Below are 22,873 nucleotides of genomic sequence, written 5' to 3'. Positions count from 1 at the left end.
GTGTTGCACTTGCAGACCTTTGAAGAACCAGCAGGGAGCGCTGAAGCAACTTTAATGAAACAGCAACTTCCTGATAGTCATGGAGGTAATAGCTTTTTCTTGAATTTGGTTGGGTAGTATTAAGATCATCTTCAAAAGCACCTTGGAAAATTTGATATGTATAAAATATTAAATACATGTTTAGCACAGCAAATGGAAAATTATTATTTGGAGTTATTGGCTACTCTTTGATTTAATACTACTATTTTTTAGAAATGTATAAGGTTGTTGACAGGAATCTAAAATCCTGATAAACAGGCGTATATTACTCCAGTGTACCTTGTTTGAATGCTACTTTAACTCAAAATTAGCACACTTGCAGATAATTAGGCTAAACAACAAATCATTTTAGGTATTTTTAATGAATTAACATTTTAACACACTTTTTAAAAAGTATTAAAAACATGGTATCACTTCACTATCACTATGGTAGCCTCTGTACATTACCACAGTCGTTTTTATAAACAGCCCCCCATTTTCAGAGGCTTCTGATAAGTAGTTTCATGGTCAGGCAAGGCATGTAACTCGATTCAAAGTGTTAAATTTATACTTTAAAGCTTTATTTTTTTGAATATGAGGCCCAAAGAGATCTCAGTGTAACTGAAATAGGTCATCATCAAAATAAATCTATCAGACAGATGGCATAAACTTTAGGAGTCACTGAATAAACAATCTGGTGGATTGTTAAAAACAATGAATGCACTGACCAGATCAGCGACACCAAAAAGCCTGAAAAGACCACAAAAGAAAACTAAAGTTATTTCTATAGTTAAGAAAAAACTCTACAACTCTAACATCTAAAAAGTCAAGAACACTCTCGAGGAGGCATGTCATTGTGAAGGTCTACAATCAAGAATGTAAATACAGATTATTTACAGCAAGGTGAAAACTGCCAGTTACAATCAAATCCAGGAAGGTCAGATTAGACTTTGCCAGAAGAAGAAAAACATGTAAAAGAGCCTTCACACTTCAGAAAAAATAAATAAATTTATACATATATATATATATATATATATATATATATACATATATATATATTTGAAGCAATGAAACCAAGACTAAGTTGTATCAGAATGACAGGAAGAGAAAAGTGTGGAGAAGGGGAGAAACAGGTTGCGATCTGAAGCGTGGCACATCACATGTCAAACATGGTGGAGGTGATATTATGGTATGGGAACGTATGGCTGCTAGTCAAAGCCTATCAGTGATAATAACTGATGATGTAACTGCCGATAGAAGCAGCTGTTAAGTTGTGAAGTGTACTTCAGGGCTCAGCCAAATGCTGCAAAAATGATCAGCCAGAGCTTCACGGTGCAAATGGATAATGACCCAAAGCAAAGGCAACCCAAGAGGCAAACAAATGGGATATTCTTCAAAGGCCAAGCCAGTCACCTGATCTCAACCCAACAGAGCAGCTTTTCAGTTATTCAATACAAAACTGAATGCAGAAAAACAACTGAAGGTGACTGCAGTCAAGGCCTGGCAGAAAACAGCATCTGGTGATGTCCATGGGTTCTAGACTTCAGGCAGACATTGACTGTAAAGGTTTTTTATCCAAATATTAAAAACAAAACCTATATTTATAATTATATTAGTTTGTCCACTTAATTTTTAGATAAACAGTATTTGACAGTCATGTCCTTAAGAAATCCAGCAAAGGCTAAAAGAACTAGACTGAAAATCAAAGGATAGAAACACACAAAAGAACAATGTAAATTATGGATTGCTCCACTCAGAGCCCGAACCTCAGCATTATTAAAGCAGTGTAGGATCATTTTGACAGAGAACAGAAGATAAGACAGCCAACACCCCAAGAACAAGCCTTCAAGAAGCCTGGAGAAATATTCCTAGAGACTACTTAAATAAATTAGGAGAAAGCTTGCCTAAGAGAGTTCAGGATGTGTTAAAGAATAAAGGTGGTCACACCAGATATACCTAAAGTCCTCAGAATTGGGAAAAAATTGTTTTTGGCCGTAAACACAGTATTTTCCATCTTCTAGCAAAATATTTTTTTAAAAGTGGCTCAAGACTTTTGCACAGTACTGTAGCACAAGCATTAGACACTAAAATTATGTTATATTATATTATATTGGGGACAGGTAAGCCTTTCGTTGAACCTGAATGTATATGATGTCACCTACATGCACGTATAGAGCTGGCTTTATCTACCTGCTACACGTTATGGCGGTCCACCTTCATACCTGCCTCCCTTCAGTCGTGACTCTGATTTCCCTTAATGATGTTATCAAGTAAGCGACACACACACACACACACACGCACGCTCGTCCAACTCCTCCCTCTCCACATTGCCCTCCCTCAGATTTTTTTTTTTTTTTTTTACAAATCTGTTATCTGTGTTGTGTTCACTTGCATTTGAGCTGCCCCGCAGACAGAGCCCGCTTCTTCTTCTTCCTTTCACTCCGCTGCGGCGACACGCTTTTTTAATTTTCTACTCGCTTCAGATTTATATTATTTCACCCAGCAAGCGCCCCCCTCCTTTTTTCTCCTTCTCCCTCCCCTAATTCTCTCTCCTCACTTTAAGGCAATGCTGAGTGCGTTACACCCCGTCTGTGCGGAAAAACAGAAAACCACGATCAAACAAACATTTCAGCCGACGTTACGTTTTTAGGAGGAGACGTCTGCGCCCGGCGGATCACTTGGACAGGTAAGAGAGCGCAGAGCACGCAGAGACTGGCGCAGCCTGACGCATTTGTAATAACTGAGTTTCGTATTTAACCCGTGCTGCAGCCATTTAATGTGCCCTGTTTGACTGCAGCCTGTTGCGTGGACACTGAAAGCTGCCTCGGTTATTGCTAAAGGCGTGCGTAAATCGCCGCGTTTTACATCTATGCACTGTAGTAATAACGTTTATAGGTATTTGCACGCTTAAGGGCACGTCTGGTAGAGGAGTGCAATGCTCTGTGTGGAGACAAGTGATGCAGAGAAAAGCGTTTTAGCTTGTATGGAGAATCTTATTGGATATTTAAAGTCAAATTTTTATTTATTTATTTTTTTGTCTTCTCCCCAGAGTGAACTGCACCAAATATTTTAAAAATAATCGGTGCTAAATTACTCCCCGAGTCAGCCTTTCTACAGTAATATCGACTGTAAAGCTATTAAACCCTGCAGGTTTCTATCTATGCTGTCATGCGGCCAGCCTTGTCCTTGTTTGTCCTGTATGAGGTCAGACACTCAAGCCACCATGCGACGCTGTGTTGTCACTACTTCCCTGCCTAAACTGTATAGAGTGCTTGTGTGCGTGTGTGTGTATGCGTGTGTGTATGTATTGCCATCATATCAGACTCATCTAACAGTGCAGCCTGTCAGGACAAGTTCACACTCCCTCCAGGCTGTGGACTCTGTACCAGTCTAGCTAGTTTTTCTTTACTTAATATAAATACAGATAAACTGACACACACACACACACACACACACACACAAGTGCGCACACAGCTGCATTTCCTACATAACCTGTTTTCATTTTCCCCTCTCACACAGACACACATTAACTGCCCTGCATCTTTTATGGCACAAATAAAACCATTCACCGACACTGTAGCGGCGATTGCAGAGTCAGGGATGCACAATATTTTTACTGTCTCGGCTGTAAAATAGATAACTTTTATTATCTCGCTGCAAAGATGTGAAACTTCCAATCGAAAGCAGCCACACGAGGAAGTCAACTAAGAGTCTTTCACTCATTCAAAACTGGTGAAAGGCGTGAAATGGACCAGCTGAGCTGCATGCTTCTGACTAATATGATAGGTGTTGTCCTGAGTGATGAAACAGGTTTGTTGTAAGTTTGCTTGAATGGGAGCTGTGGCGCTTTAATGAGCTGAAGGGATTACTGATACTTAACCTAATTACTCTGCTCCGTCTCTCTCTCTCCTGGCTGCTGGCTTTTGCTCTCATTCTGATTTATGGATTGTTCACTTTTTTAATCAATCACCTGCTCATTGAGGTTGTCCTGGTGTGCACTCCTATAAAAAAAAAAAAAAAGTTGTCTGTTTGCTGGGTTGTAACCTGCAGATAAGTGGTGTGCTTTCACAGCTTTGGTATTTTGTTTCATAACTACCTGTGCCCTCTAGAAGTAGAAATCACCAGGCTTTGGGGGAATGAGGAAACTCCAGATTAAACAAAACAACTCCCACAGGAAACTCAGAGATTCTCGTGTGAAACCAAAACATTTTTTCCAGGGTACAGTTTTAAAAATCCCACACGGTCTTCCTCCGATTGGTTAAAGGCCATTTTCGCTCAATCTAACATTAATATATGATCAGATGTAGGAAATTCACCCACCCTGCTTTTATTATTCTATTGTTGTTTCTGTCAACACGCAGCATTAACCAGTAACACTCAGCTTTTAACGACTGAAAATAAACACAAAACAGCAGAGAAAGGTCAGTTTTAAGCCACTCAAATTGGACCGCTGGGGAAAACAGTAAAATGCTCCATTATGCAAAAGAAACACTGGATTGTTTTTCTGTCTCTCGATAAATGCACGCCTTACATTTTTATTGGCATTAGGCTACCTGCTAATGTGTCTGTCGAGGTGGCAGCCGGCCCACGAGCCAGACATAATGCAGACGTCAGAGCTCCGGTGAAGGTTACGCTGTCGGTGCACCCTGTTTGATGAGGGACGCAGTGCGCTGGTGTCAACAGCAGCCAGCGTCATCAGTCCTCCCCCATCCGTGAGCCACCTACGTGTTGACCCCCACCTGCTGACTCCTTGAGCCCCTCTGCTCGATGCAGACACCTGGAGGACAGGCAGTGGTTTAATCACTGTTATAACTAGGGCAGTCTGTATTTATTCACCGTGCTGCATCCCTGTAATCACTTGTTTGTGCCACATCGGCTGAGATTATTTATGTAAAAAAATGTACACTCGTTTGTACAGCTCGCCTTTAACTAAGCAGGAATGCAGATCAGCAGTTTTGTAATTAAAGAGTAATCGTGGCTCGTTTCTGTAGCCCTGGTTGCACAGGTGACCCCACACACTGACGGCTGTAGTCCTCAATGCAGTGGGCTCATCCTCTACCCATACCTTCTGATCTTATGTAGAAATCTAAAATGCACACCTAAAAACATAGATAAAAGTAATTTGTTGCCAGAAAACTAATCAGCAGCTATTTTTTTGGCATTGATCAATATTTTTTTAAGCAAAAGTGCAAAATGCTGAAAATGTTCTGGTTCCCACTACAGCTGATATAGTATTAGAATCCCCCCTAAAGAGTTACCTAAAAGAAAAGTCCTTAATCATCGTTTTGTTTGACTCTTTGTGACCTTATGCTGCAGTGGTGTCCACAAACTCACCCAGTCTTATTTGCTCCTTATTCTGATGGGCCTTAGCAGACTTGCAGAAGCTTAAACGTGCCTGCTGCTTTTGCAGACTCTCAGCAGAGCTGCTTAGAAGACTTTAGTTTCTCTTTTCACAAGTCTAAAAATGTTGAAGTTGGTTTCCTTTGTTCACATCCACGCGGTTTCTTTGCTTGCTAACCAGCAAAATAAGTGAATCCAACATTGCCCCAATGGTGAAAAAGAAAATGTTGATTATAAATTAACATATAAACAATTGCCTGCCTCCAAATGACCTTAAGTCATAACATGAGTGAAAAGGTGGAGACAAAAAAGTCTATCTAGGATCTAGAAATCATTAATTAATCAGAGGATCCAGGAAGTGTATTTTTAGAAAGTTAGTTTGATTGTTAAAAACAGTTTATCTGTCAACCAGAATTAAGGTAGAGTACCTCCAGGTCTTGGTGTGTCAGCATGGCCATAACCTACTTTTTATAGGCATGATACGCATGCTTTAGTCTTTAAATAGCAAGTCATTGTATCCCAACATTACAAGTGGGATTATTTGTCAATCTGATAGTGCATATATACACTTCATAAAGGTATTATTATTTTATTATACACATAATACACCCTTTCCTGGATATATTATGTTTAATGACTGAACAACACTTTGTTATCTGTGGTGTTTGAGCAGATAATTAACATTAATAAAACTAAAGTATGCAGTATCACACCCATGTTTCCCGATCAGCTTTTAGGTGTAAGAACCTTTGAAGCCAAATTCTTTCTCTTTCATTTTTTCTTAGTCGATCCTTTCACTCTGTCTCCGTCTTCATTCTGTGCTCATTGGCTGTTTGTTCCACTCGTGTGTCTTGTGGTCTCCTCCTGTCAGATCTGTTGTGGTAGGTTGGGTTGTGCAACATAGCAGCTTAGCAGTAGATGCCAATTCTAGACTGTGTTTAAAAACACATTGAGACTGTTGATTGGAACATAAAATATAAACTAACAATACTTTGGTTAATACAGATGATTAATTCCTGTGAATATTTATGACAAAAACTTTTGTCTTTTGTACATTTTCATGACATGTTTTAAAGACACAGTTGTCAATATCTTACTAGCCTATTTTTAACAGAGATTACAGTTTTTCAGCTGCAGTAGTGTGTTGGTGAGTCCTGGCTGACCAGTTGACCATTTTACACCATTTCAAGTATTTTCATGGTGTTTTAGAACTATACATGAAGAGGAAAGGTGCGGGTCTGGCAAAGAAACTACTGACAGTGCATGCTCATTCCAGTGATCATGGTGTGTCCTGGATAATCCTCCTCTCCGACTCTAATAATCTGACTATAATACACAAAGTCTCTGTCTGTCTGACTGTGTGTTTGTTTCTTTGTCTGCAAAGTCTTTCTACACTATCAGGAGTTGGGCAACGAAACGTAGAAAACAGATCTTAGGCCCCTGAAGGCTCTTAGCCAAGGGTGGGCAATTGATTTTCCTAAGGGGCCCACATATGAAACTGGGACTGTTGTGGAGGACGGCATCAATAATCTTATAAAGAGCTAAAATTAACATTGAGGGGAATTAAATTCAAATTATAGGTGTGGCCCTCCACAACAATCCCAGCTCTGTCACGTGGCCTCTTGGGAAGATGTATTGCCAGCTCCTGTTCTTGGCTATATCCTATATTATGAAATCATCATGTTGCCTAACAACCTCCTAGCAACAGGCTAAAATGACCCGTATTTGGCATTTACGCACCTGTAACACCTCATAGAAACACCCCATCCTTTTTATTTCACAATAACATTTGTCTATACAAAAGATAAATTGTGCTTAATACATTATGATGGCATCACATTGCCTAGCAACCACCTTGCAGTGGGATAAAATGACCCATTTTTAGCATATACACAACATCTACCACTCTTATTTATTTATTTCCAAATCCAAACTGGGAGCTGGTTCCACAAAATAGGGATCTGAAAGCTGAAGGCTCTGCCTCCCAATCTAATTTTAAATACTGTAGGAACAACAAGTAAGCCTGCAGTCTGAGAATGAAAAGCTCTATTGAGGTGATATGGTACTCTGAGGTCTTTGAGGTAAAACGGGACCTTGCATGTGATGAGATGGATTTTAAATTCAATATTTTATTCAATAAAGTCAATAGGAAAGTGTTTACTGAGGACATAGATCAAGGTGGCCAAGCACTTTTTTTCTCATAGAAGTCTTTTCATAACCAGAGAGGTTGCCCCCTATGGACCATTAAAAATAATGCAAGTTTCGGGCACTTCTTACATTAGCTTCACTTTTCAGACTTGATCCACCTTTTGTACTCTCTCTAATATCCATCCATTCAACCAGCTTTCTTATCCAATTCAAGGTCGTGAAGTGGTTGGAGCTTATTACAGATGTCACGGTTATACCCATCAAACGGTAACAAAGAAGTAGCTTAACACTTATTGGAATGAATGCCGTGAAATTTCTGCAAAGAAATGTGTGGTTTCTGATGAAGATGACATTTTAAAATTTCCAACAGTAATAATGAGCAGGTACATGTTTGCTTACTATGGTCCACTGCCGTATGTTTTGCCAGGATACTGGGCAGTGGTGCCTACTAAGTTAGCATGCACAGCCGTGCACTAACCTACAGTGTTAAAGTATGTACTAGCTTGTTAGGATTATATGGGAATCTTGCAGCGTCACACATATCCACTAGGAAAGGAAAGGATTGATCATTCATTCAGAGTACTTCTGAATAATTTGTTAATCCTAGTTTGCAGTAAAAGTCATCTGTTCTTTTCCATTTAGCTACATTTACATGCTCAGTGATGTAGGAGCAACTCCCACTTATAAGTAACTAATTAATAAAAGTTACTTCATCACTTGCAAAATGTCAGGTCTGCTAACTCAGGCGCTCACTGGTCTGTTTATGACCATGCTGTAAAAAAACAAACAAACAAACCACCACCCCCAAGTGGCCATGTCACATTTAACCCACTTACACATTATTCAATGGCTTTAATTCTCTGTTTTTAACTGTTCCCTTTGTCTAGGTGTATCCATAAAGGCCTCAGAGAGGCAAGAGGCAAACTGAGGAAAGCAGAGTCCCAGCAGCTTGTATGAGAAAGTGAAAGATTTTTCCTGTGTATATTCAAAGTTGCCCAGTGCAGTGTAAACTAGGCTGACTTTGGAGGCGAGCCAGTTTTTCAATGCAGCTTTCCAAGAATGGTTGTAACGGCAACTGTGCGCCATTTGGTGTCTGGTGTGGCAAGCGCGAGGAGCGTTGCTGAGGAGCATTTTGATGAGTGTGTTGCATATTGCTGAGCTGCATCGTCAGGATGTGCGTAAGCAGAGGCGTTTGACACTGATGTGGACCTGAATGAAGGACAGGCAGAGCTGCAGGAGGAGGAGGAGTGCTCGCCTTGTGCCCCTGAGAAAAGTTTCTATCGATCTATAGGTAGGCTGAGAGGAGAGAAGAGGCACAGACAAGCAGAGTGGTTAAAGCAAGCAAAGCAATTGCTGTACCTGCTCATCTCTCATTCCTCTTTTTTTGGCTGGGATGTGTCTTTGTTCTTGTGTTTGAAGGTGGGTGTATCAATTCAGTTCCCACCTCCCCCTTATCCCTCCGTCTCCCACTCTGCTGCAGTGTTCTCCTTCTGGGCTGTGTATCTGCATGCTCACATACACACACACACACTCGTTCCCTCACATTCTCCCCCCCGTCGCTTCCTCCGTCTGTGTCTGCCGCCATCAGACGCAGGGACTGATAATATCTGCTCCAACGCCCTGTCCTCCTCGTGTTTTGTTTTTTTATTTTGCACTCCTTCTCTCCTGCATCTCTCCTGTTCTTAATTCATTGGACATGCGCTCAGGTTTTAAACAGCATAGCCCTCTTTCTCTTCAATTTACAATTTTAAAAGTCCCCCCCAAAATGCAGTCTGGACCTTCCCTTCCCTTGAGGAGCTGCTAGTTTCTTCTGTGTACATGTGTCACCTCTCTGATCAGTATCTGTATTCACTTAGTGTCCGGACACGTCACTCTGCTCCTTTAGAGTGAGCAGCACAACAGGCTGCATGCATCATCCTTGCATCATGCTGCAGCAGAGTGCACAGTTTGGATAACTCCTCCACATCTGTGAGAAGACTGAGCTGTCTGGTTTCAGCTCAGGGCTCTAGTACAGCGTGGATATTAGCATGTGGCTCAGCCATGACTGCCATGACTGTGCTTGTACCAGTGAGGAGGGGGGAAAAAAATCAGAGAGGAACAAGGACAGGCTGTGTGAAGGGAGGAGCTGAGCTTTAAACTGCTCTGTCATTGGTTAGTCACGTGCCCTGCCTGCCTGTAAGAGTCTGCCTGATTGGCTGCTGCTCTGCATTGAGCACAGCAGCTGCAGTTGTGATGAACTACCCCTTCTCTCTCTGCCCTGGCTCTGCTTTTCCTGTCTCTACCCCTCGCATTAATAACTGTCTGGCACTCATCTGTGTGGATCAGCGTGCCAACCTGTGCCACTTCAAGGACACCTCTATCCGCTGTGTGTTTCTGCGTGAATCATGTCAAGTTAGTCAATTACTTTCTGCTCCGTGGAGCCCGCCGGAGTTAAAGTGACGTCTCCACTGCCTGCAATCTCCCTCCCTCCATCCTCTCCCTCTCTCCCTCTCCCTCTCTTGTATCACTTAATCAAGACATACTGTAGCTTGCCCTTTCCTGTTCACCGCTGCCTCCCTCCCTGCTACCCTATTTGTTTGCCCTCGTCTTCTCCTCTTTGGCTGTTTCGCGTCCACCCTCCCTGCCTCGTGATCCTCGTCGCCCTCCGTTTAAACAAACTCCACACCAGGTTGTAGCTCTACAGTCACGTTCTCTCCTCAACAGGCTGGTGTTTTGTTAACGCTCCTCTGTTTTTGCAATCCACAGCAAGGCAGCAAGCAAGGACATGCAGCAGAGAGGTCAGTGAGGAGGAGGAGGAGGATGACAGCAGAAGAATAGGAAACGGACAAGGAGGGATGAGAAAGAGACTGAAGTAAGAGGAGGAAGTGGAACTCCAAAGTGCCTACTGCGAGGGTACGTCTGCCGAGTCTGCTGGATTACAGCGGGACAGTGTGTGTCTGGCCTTGAATGGAGGCTGTATTTTATCCTGACAGCCACAGAGTCATCCATCCCACGTTGCTGAGCTGCAGTCCCGACATACCCTGAGCTGAGCAGCCACTTTGACTCATCAATACAAGGACATCTCCGTGTAAGACTGTCTTTTTTTTGTTTTATTTTTGTTTTGTTCTTGTTTTTTGTTTCTAAAGAAATCTTTAGTTTCCTTGTCAGGCTGCCCAAATATAACTAAAGTAGAACTACAGTGAATGCCCCAGCCTGGCCATGTTGACGTGAATGTAATGGTGATTTACAGCGGGCTGATACAGGTGAATGCACGCACTCGGCGACCTATCCAAGCGACATGCCAGAGTGATGCCCTCAGATTAGTTTCCTTTTTTTCTTCCTTTTTTTGAGACAGAGCTGGCCTCTGCTCACAGTCAAGCCCCTCTATATATCTCGCTGCAGTGAGACCTCAGCTGCCACTTTTCCCAGGAAGAACTAATAAACATCCCCCAAAATACACCAACCAAAAGGACTCGCTGCCTATTTGCACTGAGGAGAAACCCAAAATATTTTTGCTTCTGTTTCCTCTGTGTTGTGCTGGGGGATTTTTTTTGTCTTGAATCACCATTAGTCACCCTTGCTCTCATCAGACAGTTTTCCGTCAGTTTGCCCCCCGCCGCTGCACAGCGTCTGCCAGCGTCTCTGATGGCTGTCAGCATGACCATGGGACGAGACACCAAATGGCTGACCTTGGAAGTGTGTCGTGAGTTTCAGAGAGGCACCTGCTCGCGGTCTGACGCTGAGTGTAAGTTTGCACATCCCTCACGGAGCTGCCATGTGGAGAACGGCCGAGTCATCGCCTGCTTTGATTCGCTCAAGGTAACTGTGCTACAGACACGCTGCTCTAATACAGCTTGTTTGTTTCCACACATTCATTGTGCTTCATGACAAGCTAGTTAACGCCTTTTAGCTCTGTGGAATATTATATAGCTGAATGACATACGAACACACCCTGACGTACATACAAACCAGGATTTTGTGCAGTGTTTCAAATGAGTTTGCTTATCTTTAACAGGAAAAACACATCACGTAGAAATACGTCAGGATTTGCGCGATCAACCCCCTAAACCTATCAAACTATGTCAGTTGGTCATAACTTTACATAACAATATATTCTAATTGTATCTTTATAGTGTATATCTGTGTGATTCTGGGGCTGGAAAGTATAGGGATGAGTGTTATTTCAAGTCTTAGTAACATTTTTCTGTAGTTTTTTTAAACATTGTATAATGAAGCAAAAGTGTGTTGTCTACATGTCCCAGAATTGCCTTTTTAATTCATGAGAAAAACAGCTGTAAATGACATATTTTATTTTGTCACCATTTAGCTAAGATAAGCGCACATGTCAGCAGGGGTTTGCTGCCTGTAAAGAGCGTCTGGCCTCCCCCCTAAGGGGAAAATCACCAAGACTGTAATAAAATTCTTTTGAGCTATTTAAGTTTGGACTTATTTACTTAACCGTAAAGTACATTTTTGTTTATCGAATTGCCAGAAATAACAGCATAGTGCATAAACTTGCTGTAAGCAAGGTAACAAAGACTCTTTCCTTTCACTGTTTGTGACAAGTTGCGGCCAAAGGCCCATTTTGAGATAGGAAAAAACCCCGTTTAGGTCATTTAAATTTCACGATAAGGGGCTTTCCCTGGATATATATATATAAAAAAAGAAAATTCAGGCCCACCAAAAAGATTTTGGCCTTTCCCCCAAAAAGGAAAACCACCGAGACTGTGATGCAGAATATTTTTAACCATTTATTCTGAGTGGAAGTTTCATTTACTCAAGACTAAAATACATTTTTAGGTCGCAAATGCCAAATATCTTCTGTTAAGTGAAGTAACACTGACTCAGTTTCTTATCTATGTGTACTTAACATTAGTTAGTCCCCAAAAGGCCTGGGAAACTGGGGAAAACCTGTGATAGTGAAACACCCTGTAGTTTAGATAGTCTACTATATGATAAAGAGGAACTGCTGACAATCATTTCCATACCTGTTATAGATTACAGGCCACCTGATACATTCTGTATATCTGTCTGTCTGTCAGCTTCTTGGCCGATGTTGCGCTATTACAGATGTATGACAGTCGCCATATTTATCTTTTCCTACATGCACCAGTTTATATGATAACCTTTAACTTTATGATCATTTTTTCCCCCAAAGAACATAATAGAGAAAATATGCTTGGAGTAGTTTAGAAATAGTGTTATTTGTGTTTGCTGCGCATGCAGCAGAGTAGCATGAGCAGACAGTGGTGCAGTCAGGTGGTGTCTTCACATTGATTTGCTTGTGAAAGATGTGGTAGTTTGTGAAGGATAGCATTTACACGTTTTATCATAGCTGTGCATTTATGTAGCTGTGTATTTATAAATATCATTCAGTATCAACATCAGAAATGTTTTAAATTAATAGAAATTGTCATCAGCTTCAAAAATATAGTGTTGCACTGGAGATTTCCTCTGTGGCTCAGACGTCAGGATTAATATGCCTTAATATAGTTGCAATTCTTCCTTTAATATCAAAAAACAAAAAAAGTTTGAATTAATATGTATCATTTGGCTGCCTTAAATATCACATCCCAAATAGGCCTGCTCATTAGCTGTTTTACTGTCCACGTATAAAATATTGGCTTTTTTTACTTACAGTTTAATGTTACCATATTGATTTAGAGGTGAAAAACATGTGTCTGGTTGCTGTCTGGGTCGTAAACCTTTCAGCCAGATTTTCTTTGGCCATGGTATAACTGGTATAACCAGGCATGAGTCTTAATAACTAAATACAGATTCTGTATTTATTTGTAGCTACATAAACCAGGGAATGACATCTGGTTTTCCAGATATTTATTGTTTCCGCTCGGACCAGGCATAATTTCTCGTAAAGCGGCTCAGCTGATGCTCTCTGCTCCCCCACCACCTCTGATGTGGGCTAGTCGGTCGTGCTGCTCCAGCATCACTGCAGCTGCTCTCCTCACCCCCATCCTCGCTCCTCCACCACAGAATCACAACACTAGCGCTGCTCGCACGCTGTGTAAAAACAGTCTGAAATGTGGTGCATTTTAGAGGAGCTACATCTCTCAATGGCCAATTATGCTAAAATCCAGAATACACTGTTGCTCCGCTCGTGCGCGTGCATGCGTGTTGATGTATGCATGTTTGTCCACCAGCTTTCCCGCAGTGAAAAAGTGAGACTCGGACAAGGGGCTTTCTGTCTGAGTGCAGCTGCTGTCTCCTCGTTTATTGAGTTAGAATTTATTATTCAGCCATTTTTCTGTGTTATGTCCTCCAGAGAAGGGGGGAGTTGGAGGAGGAGAGAGAGAGAAAGAGAGAGGGGGCCTAGCAACAGCACAGGAGTGCATACCCATTGGATAGTTTGATCTTCCTGAGTGGCATGGCTGTTTTTAGCACAGAGCAACAGCCTGGCCCTGTACTGGTCTCACTGACAGGAAGAAGGGGCTGTTTGAAGCTCCAGGGTCACGTTGATAGCCTGAGAGAGAACTGAAGCTGGTGACGAGGGTCAGATCAGATGGTTTTGACATACAGTGCCGGCACAGAGTGTGAAACCATCTTTTCTTTGACAGTGTTTCTGTCTTCGTTGTTGTTCGGGATTGTGCTCAGCTGACAGTTGTTGCTTTCAGTCGACCGACTAGAAAAAACAAGGAAGCATCACGCGCTGTCCCCAGCAGAGCCGCTCTACAGCATCGCTCCTTCCTCCTGCTCCCCGCCCACCCCTCCCTCCTTTGTTAATTTTATGGATTTATCCGCTAATGGCTTCCCTCCTCATCATCCCTCCCATATCTGGCATCTCCATGCAGGCCCAAGCCGAACGCTGTCATTCCCTGTTGCTCCTCCATTAGCTCCGTCTGGTTGGTCTGAACCCGCTGCGGGGGGGGGGGGGCTTGCTGCCTTCTTCTTTTTACCTTGTTAACTGGAGTGCTGCTGTCATCTCAAATGATTTATGTGGGCATTGCATCTACCCACCATGCTACTTTTCAACTTAAAGATGATTCAATAACAGTGTCACCTTTGAATGACATCATCGAAGGACTGCAGCTAACAACATTATGATTATAGATTTATGAACTAAACTTTGTGGTCAACTAACCTAATGTGAAATGCATGCATGCAAGATCTCCGAGACAAGTTTAAAAAGCCAAATTCTACTTTAAAATCAATTTTTTTGTCCAAAAAACAACAACAAGAGCAAAATATTTGGTTATTTAAGATGGCAGAATAATATTTGAATAACTGAAATGTAATTTTAATAAGTTAGAGGATACCAATATTTTTAGAACTGAAAACATAGTCTTGATTAATTGGTTCATTCATTGTCTAATTTTTTCATTTTCACGTCAAATAATAACATTTAACGGTGATCCATTATGGTTTACCTGAATTACAGTGCATAGTGCTACAATGGTAGGTGCTAAACGTTTCAAACAAAGAGGTTGATATATGTAAAATTAATCTGTCTGAGCCAAGGTTCACGGTTCAGTCAGACCCAATATAAAAGATGGACATTACCTCCTGATCTGAAAAGTAAAGCCAGTAAGGAAATTTGGAAACTGGCATTAAACTGGCTTAAACTTTTTAACAGCCACCAGGTGGCGATACATATGGTTGAACAGTTCTGGGAAAATGGCCCCAAACCCTCGAGTTTGACCTTATTTCCCGAGGATTTCATAGGCTCAGTCACTCATTTCAGGCCACACTGAATAAAATATTTAGTCAATTTTGTAAATTTTGCTCATTCTAAATTTCACAAAGGAGGATTATCCAGGGTATCGCAATCAGTTAATAATTTGTCAATCACAAGTTTCACTTCACTGTTATGAATTCGGAGTGTAGGACTGATGAGGACTGAGGCAGGAGGACAGGAGGCAGACCAAAAGCCATTTGTTTAAGCTGATATACCAAAATCCAAAACAGTGGTGAACACACAGGAAAATTAAGAGTCACCGGGACATAGACCAAGAACAAGGACTGGACTATTTATACACATGAGATAATAAGGGAAGTACATCTCATAAACAAAATAGCAAAGTCAAAAATTCATGCAGGAGTACACAATGGTGACCGCAAAGGGAGATTAACAGACAGCAAGACAAAGACTAAAGTAAAAGATTGGACTATTTATACACTTGAGGTAACAAGAGAGCTGGATGCAAGAGGGTAACACGTCACAAGTAAGAGCGAACATGCAGGTGAAGACAATCAACGACAATGGATCAGGAGGGGAAGTAAAACTAAAAGTATAACACATGAAATAGATTATCTCCAAAGTAAAACAGAAAATGAACAGTAAAATGCAAACTACAAAACTACAAAACTAGAATTAAAATATCGCCTGAAGTGTTTCCTTACAATGCGAAGGAATGACTGAAAATTAAAGCCTAGCAATAAACAAAACAAAGAATGAAGAAACCCTTGAACGATCAAAAAGAGAGCACCAGTACCAGTAGTATCCAGCTATTTCTATTTTTTCATTTGCATGATGTTAGTGAGTACCTAAACAAAAACTAGTTAGCACAATGTAGTGGCAAGATCCTCTATTGTTCTCTTACATCTACTTATAATTTCGAATTACATAAAACTAAAGTAAAAATGTAAGACCCTCATCGCATCAATGTTACCAAATACCACTGTGAATATGCTACACTGATGTTCTAAACAGTTGGATTTGCCAACGTAATCTAATAACAATGTCATAGTTCGATTAGTAAACTGCATAGTATTTATGTTTGATATTAATGCAGAAAAGTCTCCATGTACCCTGGTTATTTTGCAGTCACAGAGCAGTATTATTGCAGTGTTATCAAACATAAGAGCAAACGCAATTTTGGCATTTCATATGTATTTGTATGGCAGTGATATCCCTAATATCGTCATGTTGGGCCACATTAGGGACAGCTCCACCTATCTGGTGTTCTAACCTTGTGTTTATGAAGGGCAGCCAATCAGAAGAAAGGTTATGCTGAACTGGGAATCATGCAAAGCCACTCTAGGGGCGTCCAAGAAAAAAAAAGTGGTGGAAATGAGTGTAACAGGTCGTCTTTAGCTGAAAGAAAGCATCATTTGTGTTTCATGTTAATATTGTTTACAGTGCAGTTCTGTAAACGTGTGCCACAGAGTAGAGCTGCGCTGTGATCTCTTTTATCGACGTCCTAGCTCTCTCTTCTCTCTGCGCATCAGCGGCACACTACTGTACAAACAGGGACTTTCTCTGTGTTGTGTAGTGCGTTGCTATGGCTACCAAAAGGAGATTCCTGACCCAGTACTCTCCTCAGCACCGCTATTCATTGGCCTCTTTCTCTAACCCAGATTTCACAGCTTTCATAAAGGTTTTGTATCAAAGTTTTCTTTATTTCTTTGTGTTTCTGTCTGGAGCGTGCAATGCATAACGTCAATGCACCATTAGATTCATTAATAGATACTTTTCTTTCCCTCTGAGTTGGAGCAGGCGTGCTGGGCTCATGGGGCTCTCTCTTCATTACAGTCTCATCCCTAAACACACAGCTCGCTGACGCAAAGCTTGCTCCAGTGTAGGCGAGAGTGTTTTTATACGCCTGTGTACCATCATGACCATTTTTTTAGGCGGCTGCGTGCTCTTGTGCTTTTTTTGTGTGCTCTGTGATGCTGGTGAAGAGACACTGCGGTTTCCTCCTGTTTTTATAGAGTTATCCTGCTGCTAACACCCTTTTTATGTCCCCTCATCTCAGCATGTTATCCATCACCATCAGAGCCTCTGCACCATGACGTCAGCTTGTCTTCAGACTTTTTTTTTTATTGTCCTCTGCTTTAGTGCTCTCGGTTGTTCTTGATCACCTAACGCGAGGGACTTTCTGTGGGTGTGGTTTGATGACAGAGCATGTTGCCGAGGCTTAGCGGAGGTAGTTTAGCGGGTTAACGACTCATCTGCAGGGGCAGACAGATGCTGTCGGCCCAGGGGTTTAATGAAGACTGCAGTTTCTCCTCTGAGTGTGCGTTGACCTGCAGTGTTCCTGCAGCACCATCTTCACCTTCCCCACAGTCTGCCAGGGAGCAAGGACACTGCTTTAACGGCATTCTGGGCCAAATTGATTGCTTTTAGATAAATGGAGCCAAATCTGATTTAGAGTTTGTCAAAAAGCCAGAAATGACAAGTAAAAAGGAGCATGAAGAATGACTTCTGATCACAACGGGTTTTGGCCACGGCTGCTGATGCAGGATAAGATTCGCGGGTAATTTATGACTTTAATTTTTCCCAGTTTTCTGAGATGATAAATTCAAAATATCCACGTATTGTGCAGTAATGAGATAATTCTCAGTTGCATCTGTAAATCCACGACATTGATTACAGAGCGTAGCCAGAACCAGCTGAGTTGTAGTCTCATAAGATGATCAGATAAAAAAAACAAAAAAACTGGAGCTGGCATTTCGGTGTCCTGCAATGTTTAGCTGACTTAATAATCTTTTAATTTCCATTCCATGATAATGCAGAGCTGTGTTTGTTTTAATATAAAGCTCCTCAATTTTTCTTTTATATTGATTAGAAATGGCACATTAAAGAAGAAAAGTTGTGAAAATATCCATTTAAACTTTGAAAATTATGGATAAAAAGCCAGTTCGGGGACATCATTGAGACATCAAAGGCAAGACAGCAATTACATTATTAGGAACGTGGTGAACAGCAACTGTAAAATACCACATCACAGACGTGAAGTTTGGACAATTAACACGAAAGATTATAATCTGTGGAGCACATTTACAGATATTAAATGTTTAACATAAATGTCAAAAGTGGATTAATGGTAAATCAGAGCTGTAGTCATTTTAAATAACTGTATTATAATTTTACAATTATTCATACTTTTGGAAATTATATACATTTCTTTGTTTTTCTATATTATATTTTACACTATGTATTTATAGTGTATTGTGGTTTTAAATATGTTGATTTATGTTATGAATGTTGTAAAACGTGAATGTAAAAGCCCAACAAGGGACAAGGGTCACAAATTAGCAACAGTTATAAACTCATCGTGCAGCAAATTGGTTTTATGTGCCGTAGTGGAACTACGTTAAACTGCACTGTCTCATTTAATTAAATAAATAGAACCCATTATAAAGCTTTTGCTTTAGGTTCACTTATAGCAAAATCAACTTAGGTGAAGAAGATCAATCAAAGTGCTTTTTTGAGCTTGTCAGATTTTAGATAATTCGGATCAGCTTATCAATTGTAAATGCTTGTTTTAAAGCAATGCATTATTTAACCTATTTACTCCTTATAGAAAGCAGTCTGTTAAAGTAACTCTACAGCGTTTTCAGTGAAAACCAGTGCAAAGAGTACTGGATGGTGATTCTGCACCAGAAAACTGTCTGCTTTTACTTTAAGTGCTGTCCGATCTCTGCTTTTGTGGCCTACACTGTTTCTGGTGATGGCACAGGCTTAGCAAGATCAAACCTCTGGGTCGCAGGTTCTGTCCCTGGTAGGTTAGTGCCTTTTCAGGTGCTGTGGTCAGGTGTACTTGGTTTATATCTATACACAGTGTTCTTTTTGACTGGCGTTTCTTGGTGGATTTGCAGTAACATGGTTCACAACATCACTGGAAACATTGTTACCTTGAAAGAATTTTTTCAATTCTCTCACATTAAATTGGTTTGTTCACTTCCCTTTTTTCTTATTACTAAAAGAATGATATAAAACAATTCTGGTACAGAAACTTTACATTGCTAGAAACCCCAACATAAACGTCCAGGTGACGTTCAAGAAACGCACCCAGCAGATGTTGCAGCAGTTTTTTTAACCAAGGCTAGAAATCAAGAAAATCAGATCAACCGATGGTTGCTAGATGTGGTTGTATAAGCAAGTCTGGATGTGATAAATGAAGTTTTATAATTACAAATAAAAATAAGAAATCAGTTACAAATACCGAGGCTTATTAGATAAGCTCACGAGCTGATGGATGTGTCTCTGTGTTCAGTAGATTATTGTGTCTAAAATGTATCTTTTTTCTTTGTTTTTCCTTTTTAAAAATTTTTTAATATATATTATTAGAAAGAAAAGAAAAATCACAAACAGAAATTAATAATTAGTAAGGACTGGTTCCCAACTATACTTTATAAAACTAGTTTGGATGTATGAATTGTAGGCCAATGAGTCATGATTCTTTCCAGAGCAGCTTTTTTTTGGCTGCCATTCTGTATTCAGTTCATCTGTTATATTAAAGCTACTTTCGGCTGCTTCCTTGTCACAAGAGCTCGCCACAGCGGGTATCTCCACATGTTTGATTTGGCAGATTTTTACACCGGATACCCTTCCTGGCGCAGCCCCTGAGGGACTTATATCGCCTCCCCTCTGCTATGCTAAAATGTACAAATTTGACTTGTAAGTTTATTTTTTCCAGTAAAGACTGCTTTACGCACTCATACACTGCAATGTTTTACCCTCATTTTGAAAAATAGGTTATTTTATTTTATTTTTGAGCTGATATCTTCCCGATGGAAATACTGACTCTATCATAGAGGACGGTGAGAGTTAAGCATATGTTGTCAGCCTCCAGCTTTATCGCTTGTCACTTTGGTTTATTTTTCTGCTGTGGAAAAATCCAAAGCTGGCTCAAATGCAACACCTGTCATTTCACATTGCCTCAAAAATGACTTCATGACAAAATGAAATGATTATATCCTGAGAAATTTAAAAAAAAAACACCTTTGAATGTTCTTCTATCGTCAGAACTCTTTTACAAAGCGGTTGCATATTTCTCATGAATGATGCAGCAGAAGCTCTTCTGGGGCTTCATTAGTACTTTATTCACCAAATTTAATAAGCCATAGTCATTAGGACTCCTCTGAAAGCACACTAGATCCTTGATGTTTAGTGTAACAAATTGCACTTGATTATATGGATGAGTCCTCTGCTAACCTTGAATCGGTTGCTTTGATAAGAGGTGATTTTTATTTATTTAATTATTTTTGGGTGGCAGTGAGTTTTTGTTGTCTGCTTAAAGCTTCTTTGCTCATCCTTCCTGTCTCCGCTCTCCTCGTCAGGGGCGTTGCACACGCGAGAACTGTAAATACCTACACCCACCTCCACACCTGAAAACCCAGCTGGAAATCAACGGGAGGAACAACCTGATCCAGCAGAAGGCCGCAGCAGCCATGTTGGCTCAGCAGATGCAGTTCATGCTGCCTGGAACACAACTGCAGCCCATAGTGAGCAGCCCATCCTAAACTATGACTCTACAGTAATGCACTCATCAAAACACCGTGCTGTGTGCAAGATGTGCACCAAACAGACAACAAGTAGTAGAATAATAATTCACTCTGTTGATGCTGGTTATTTTTATCCTCTTACAAACATAAAATAGGGAATAAAAAGATCATTTTTGTTTTTAAAAAGTCTTTGAAAGCCAAAGTTTCTTACTGTACAAGGAGAAATTTGCAGAATCTCAAGTGACATTGAAAGTCTTTTATGTATTCTGCCTGCTCAGCTTTTTTTCATGGTTGTAGAAGTTATTTAGGCAGCTGCATTGTTCTTATTCCTGTAAAAAGCAGTGCTGGCAGTCAAGCACTTCAAGCCTCCCAACGCTATTGAAAGCTCTGCCATAAATTGTCTTTTTCTTGTTCTCTTTCTTTCAGACAACATTCCCAGTGACGCCCTCTCTGGCAACGAGTCCCAGCATGGCATTCAGTCCATATCTGAGCCACATGGGCCCAGCGATGGGTTTGATGCCTGAGCTGCTGCCCAGCACTCCCCTGCTCGTCCCCGGGAGTCCTACCGGTCTGGCAGCCATGGGAAATGGCACCTCCGCACAAAAACATGTGCGCACAGACAAGCTGGAGGTATGCAGCCTGAGTGCAGTTGTTGTGTTTCTATGTTTGGCCGAAGAACGATGAAAGGTGAATGTTGATCGGTGCTCCCGGCTGCCCTGCCAGGTTTGCAGAGAATTCCAGCGCGGGAACTGCACGCGAGGCGAGAACGACTGCCGCTACGCTCACCCCCTGGAGGCAGGCATGGTGGACTGCAACGAGAACTCGGTCATTGTCTGCATGGACTACATTAAAGGCCGCTGCAGCCGAGACAAGTGCAAGTACTTCCACCCTCCAGCTCACCTGCAGGCCAGAATCAAGGCTGCACAGCACCAAGCCAGTCAAAACACCCCGTCCTCAGGCTTGGTGAGTCGTTCTCGACACTGTAAAAATAAACATGAAAATATTCTCATGTTTTTCAGAAGAGAAACATGCGTGTAGGCCAACTGTAAAGCGAGCCCACCTCCACCATACAGCTAAATCCATAATTTGTTGGACAGGGATACAGTTTTTGTTTTGTTGCTCTGTTTAATAACACTGTTGGGTTTAATCAAGATGTAATTGAAGTTTGGACTTTCAGCTTTTATTTCTAGGGGTTTTACAAAAAATTGGCATTAACTCTTTGGGAATTCCAGCTTTGCCACCTCCATGTTGGCCTCCTATCTTTTTGTCAGTGCCATTGTCTCCAAACCAACCATCATATCCGGTCTCACTACCATCTCGTAAACCTTCCTTTCACTGTTGCTGCCACAAATCACCCTGACACTCATCTCCACCCACTCCACTCCGCCTGCGCTCTCTTCTTCACATCTTTTGTGCAGTGTTTGTTGCTTGGGATGGTTGACCCCAGGTATTTAAACTCATCCACATTCACTACCTCTGCTCCTGGCAGCTTTATCTATTCCCCCCACAAAATAAAACTCCTAGAACTTTGCAGACTTTTTTTGACCTTATTGTTCTTTAGTGTAACCAGTGGTTTGCACCTATTGTAAACATTCTGTTTTTACATTCTCTTGATTGTACACCTTGACAGTGATACTTCTATCTTTCCGAGCAAGTTCATGACTTGGTTAAATGTTGGGAAGCTGTTTTTCTTAATCATGGAAATAATTCTGTCATCATTTACTGTTGCTGAGCTGGCCACTGTATTCCTTCTTTTTAAAAATGGATCAGATTGTCGATTTTTCCAGGGTTTTTTTACGTCTCTTTGGGCCTCATATTTAAATTTAAAGTGAAGTTTTTTTATGAAGGCACAAGGAAACGGGCCTCACCTGGCAATGACTGGGCTGGATTGGTACCAATCTGTTGTGGTCAAGAGAGAACTGAGCATAAAAACGTAGCTGTGGATTTACTGGTCAGTCTATGTTCCTACCCTCACCTGTGATCACCTGTGGTCACGAGCTCTGGGTAGGGACCGGACAAATGAGGTCAGAGATTCAAGTGTTGGAAATGAGTTTCCTTTTGAAGGGTGACTGAGCTCTCCTTTAGAGATAAAGAGCTGAGTCATTCGAGATGATCTCAGAGTAGAAGTGTTGCTCCTCCACCTCGAAAGGAGTCAGTTGAGGGGGTTTGGGTATCTGACTAGGATGCCTCCTTTTGAATGATT

The 22,873-nt window shown here is 41.2% G+C and overlaps 1 protein-coding gene across 9 annotated transcripts in view; it reads left to right on the top strand.

Annotated features, from left to right (window-relative positions):
• Positions 1 to 2,384: 2,384 nt before the first annotated feature.
• The window catches only part of mbnl3 (muscleblind-like splicing regulator 3), a 36,643-nt gene continuing 16,154 nt past the window's right edge, over positions 2,385 to 22,873 (top strand). For 2 of the 9 annotated variants that reach the window (XM_019365171.2, XM_019365172.2), the window contains exons 1-5: positions 2,385 to 2,704; positions 10,252 to 11,304; positions 20,506 to 20,670; positions 21,097 to 21,300; positions 21,394 to 21,633. In XM_019365171.2, the coding sequence (XP_019220716.1) occupies positions 11,131 to 11,304; positions 20,506 to 20,670; positions 21,097 to 21,300; positions 21,394 to 21,633 (783 nt within the window). In that variant the 5' untranslated portion in view covers positions 2,385 to 2,704; positions 10,252 to 11,130. Of the gene's footprint in view, positions 2,705 to 9,497; positions 10,175 to 10,251; positions 11,305 to 20,505; positions 20,671 to 21,096; positions 21,301 to 21,393; positions 21,634 to 22,873 lie in introns of those variants that run through there. The other 7 variants (XM_013270944.3, XM_003444607.5, XM_019365168.2 and 4 more) reach the window with 6 other exon arrangements.

Source organism: Oreochromis niloticus, linkage group LG2, assembly GCF_001858045.2.
Source record: "Oreochromis niloticus isolate F11D_XX linkage group LG2, O_niloticus_UMD_NMBU, whole genome shotgun sequence".
NCBI classification, from domain to species: Eukaryota; Metazoa; Chordata; class Actinopteri; order Cichliformes; family Cichlidae; genus Oreochromis; species Oreochromis niloticus.
This window is presented reverse-complemented; position numbering and strand designations above follow the sequence as displayed.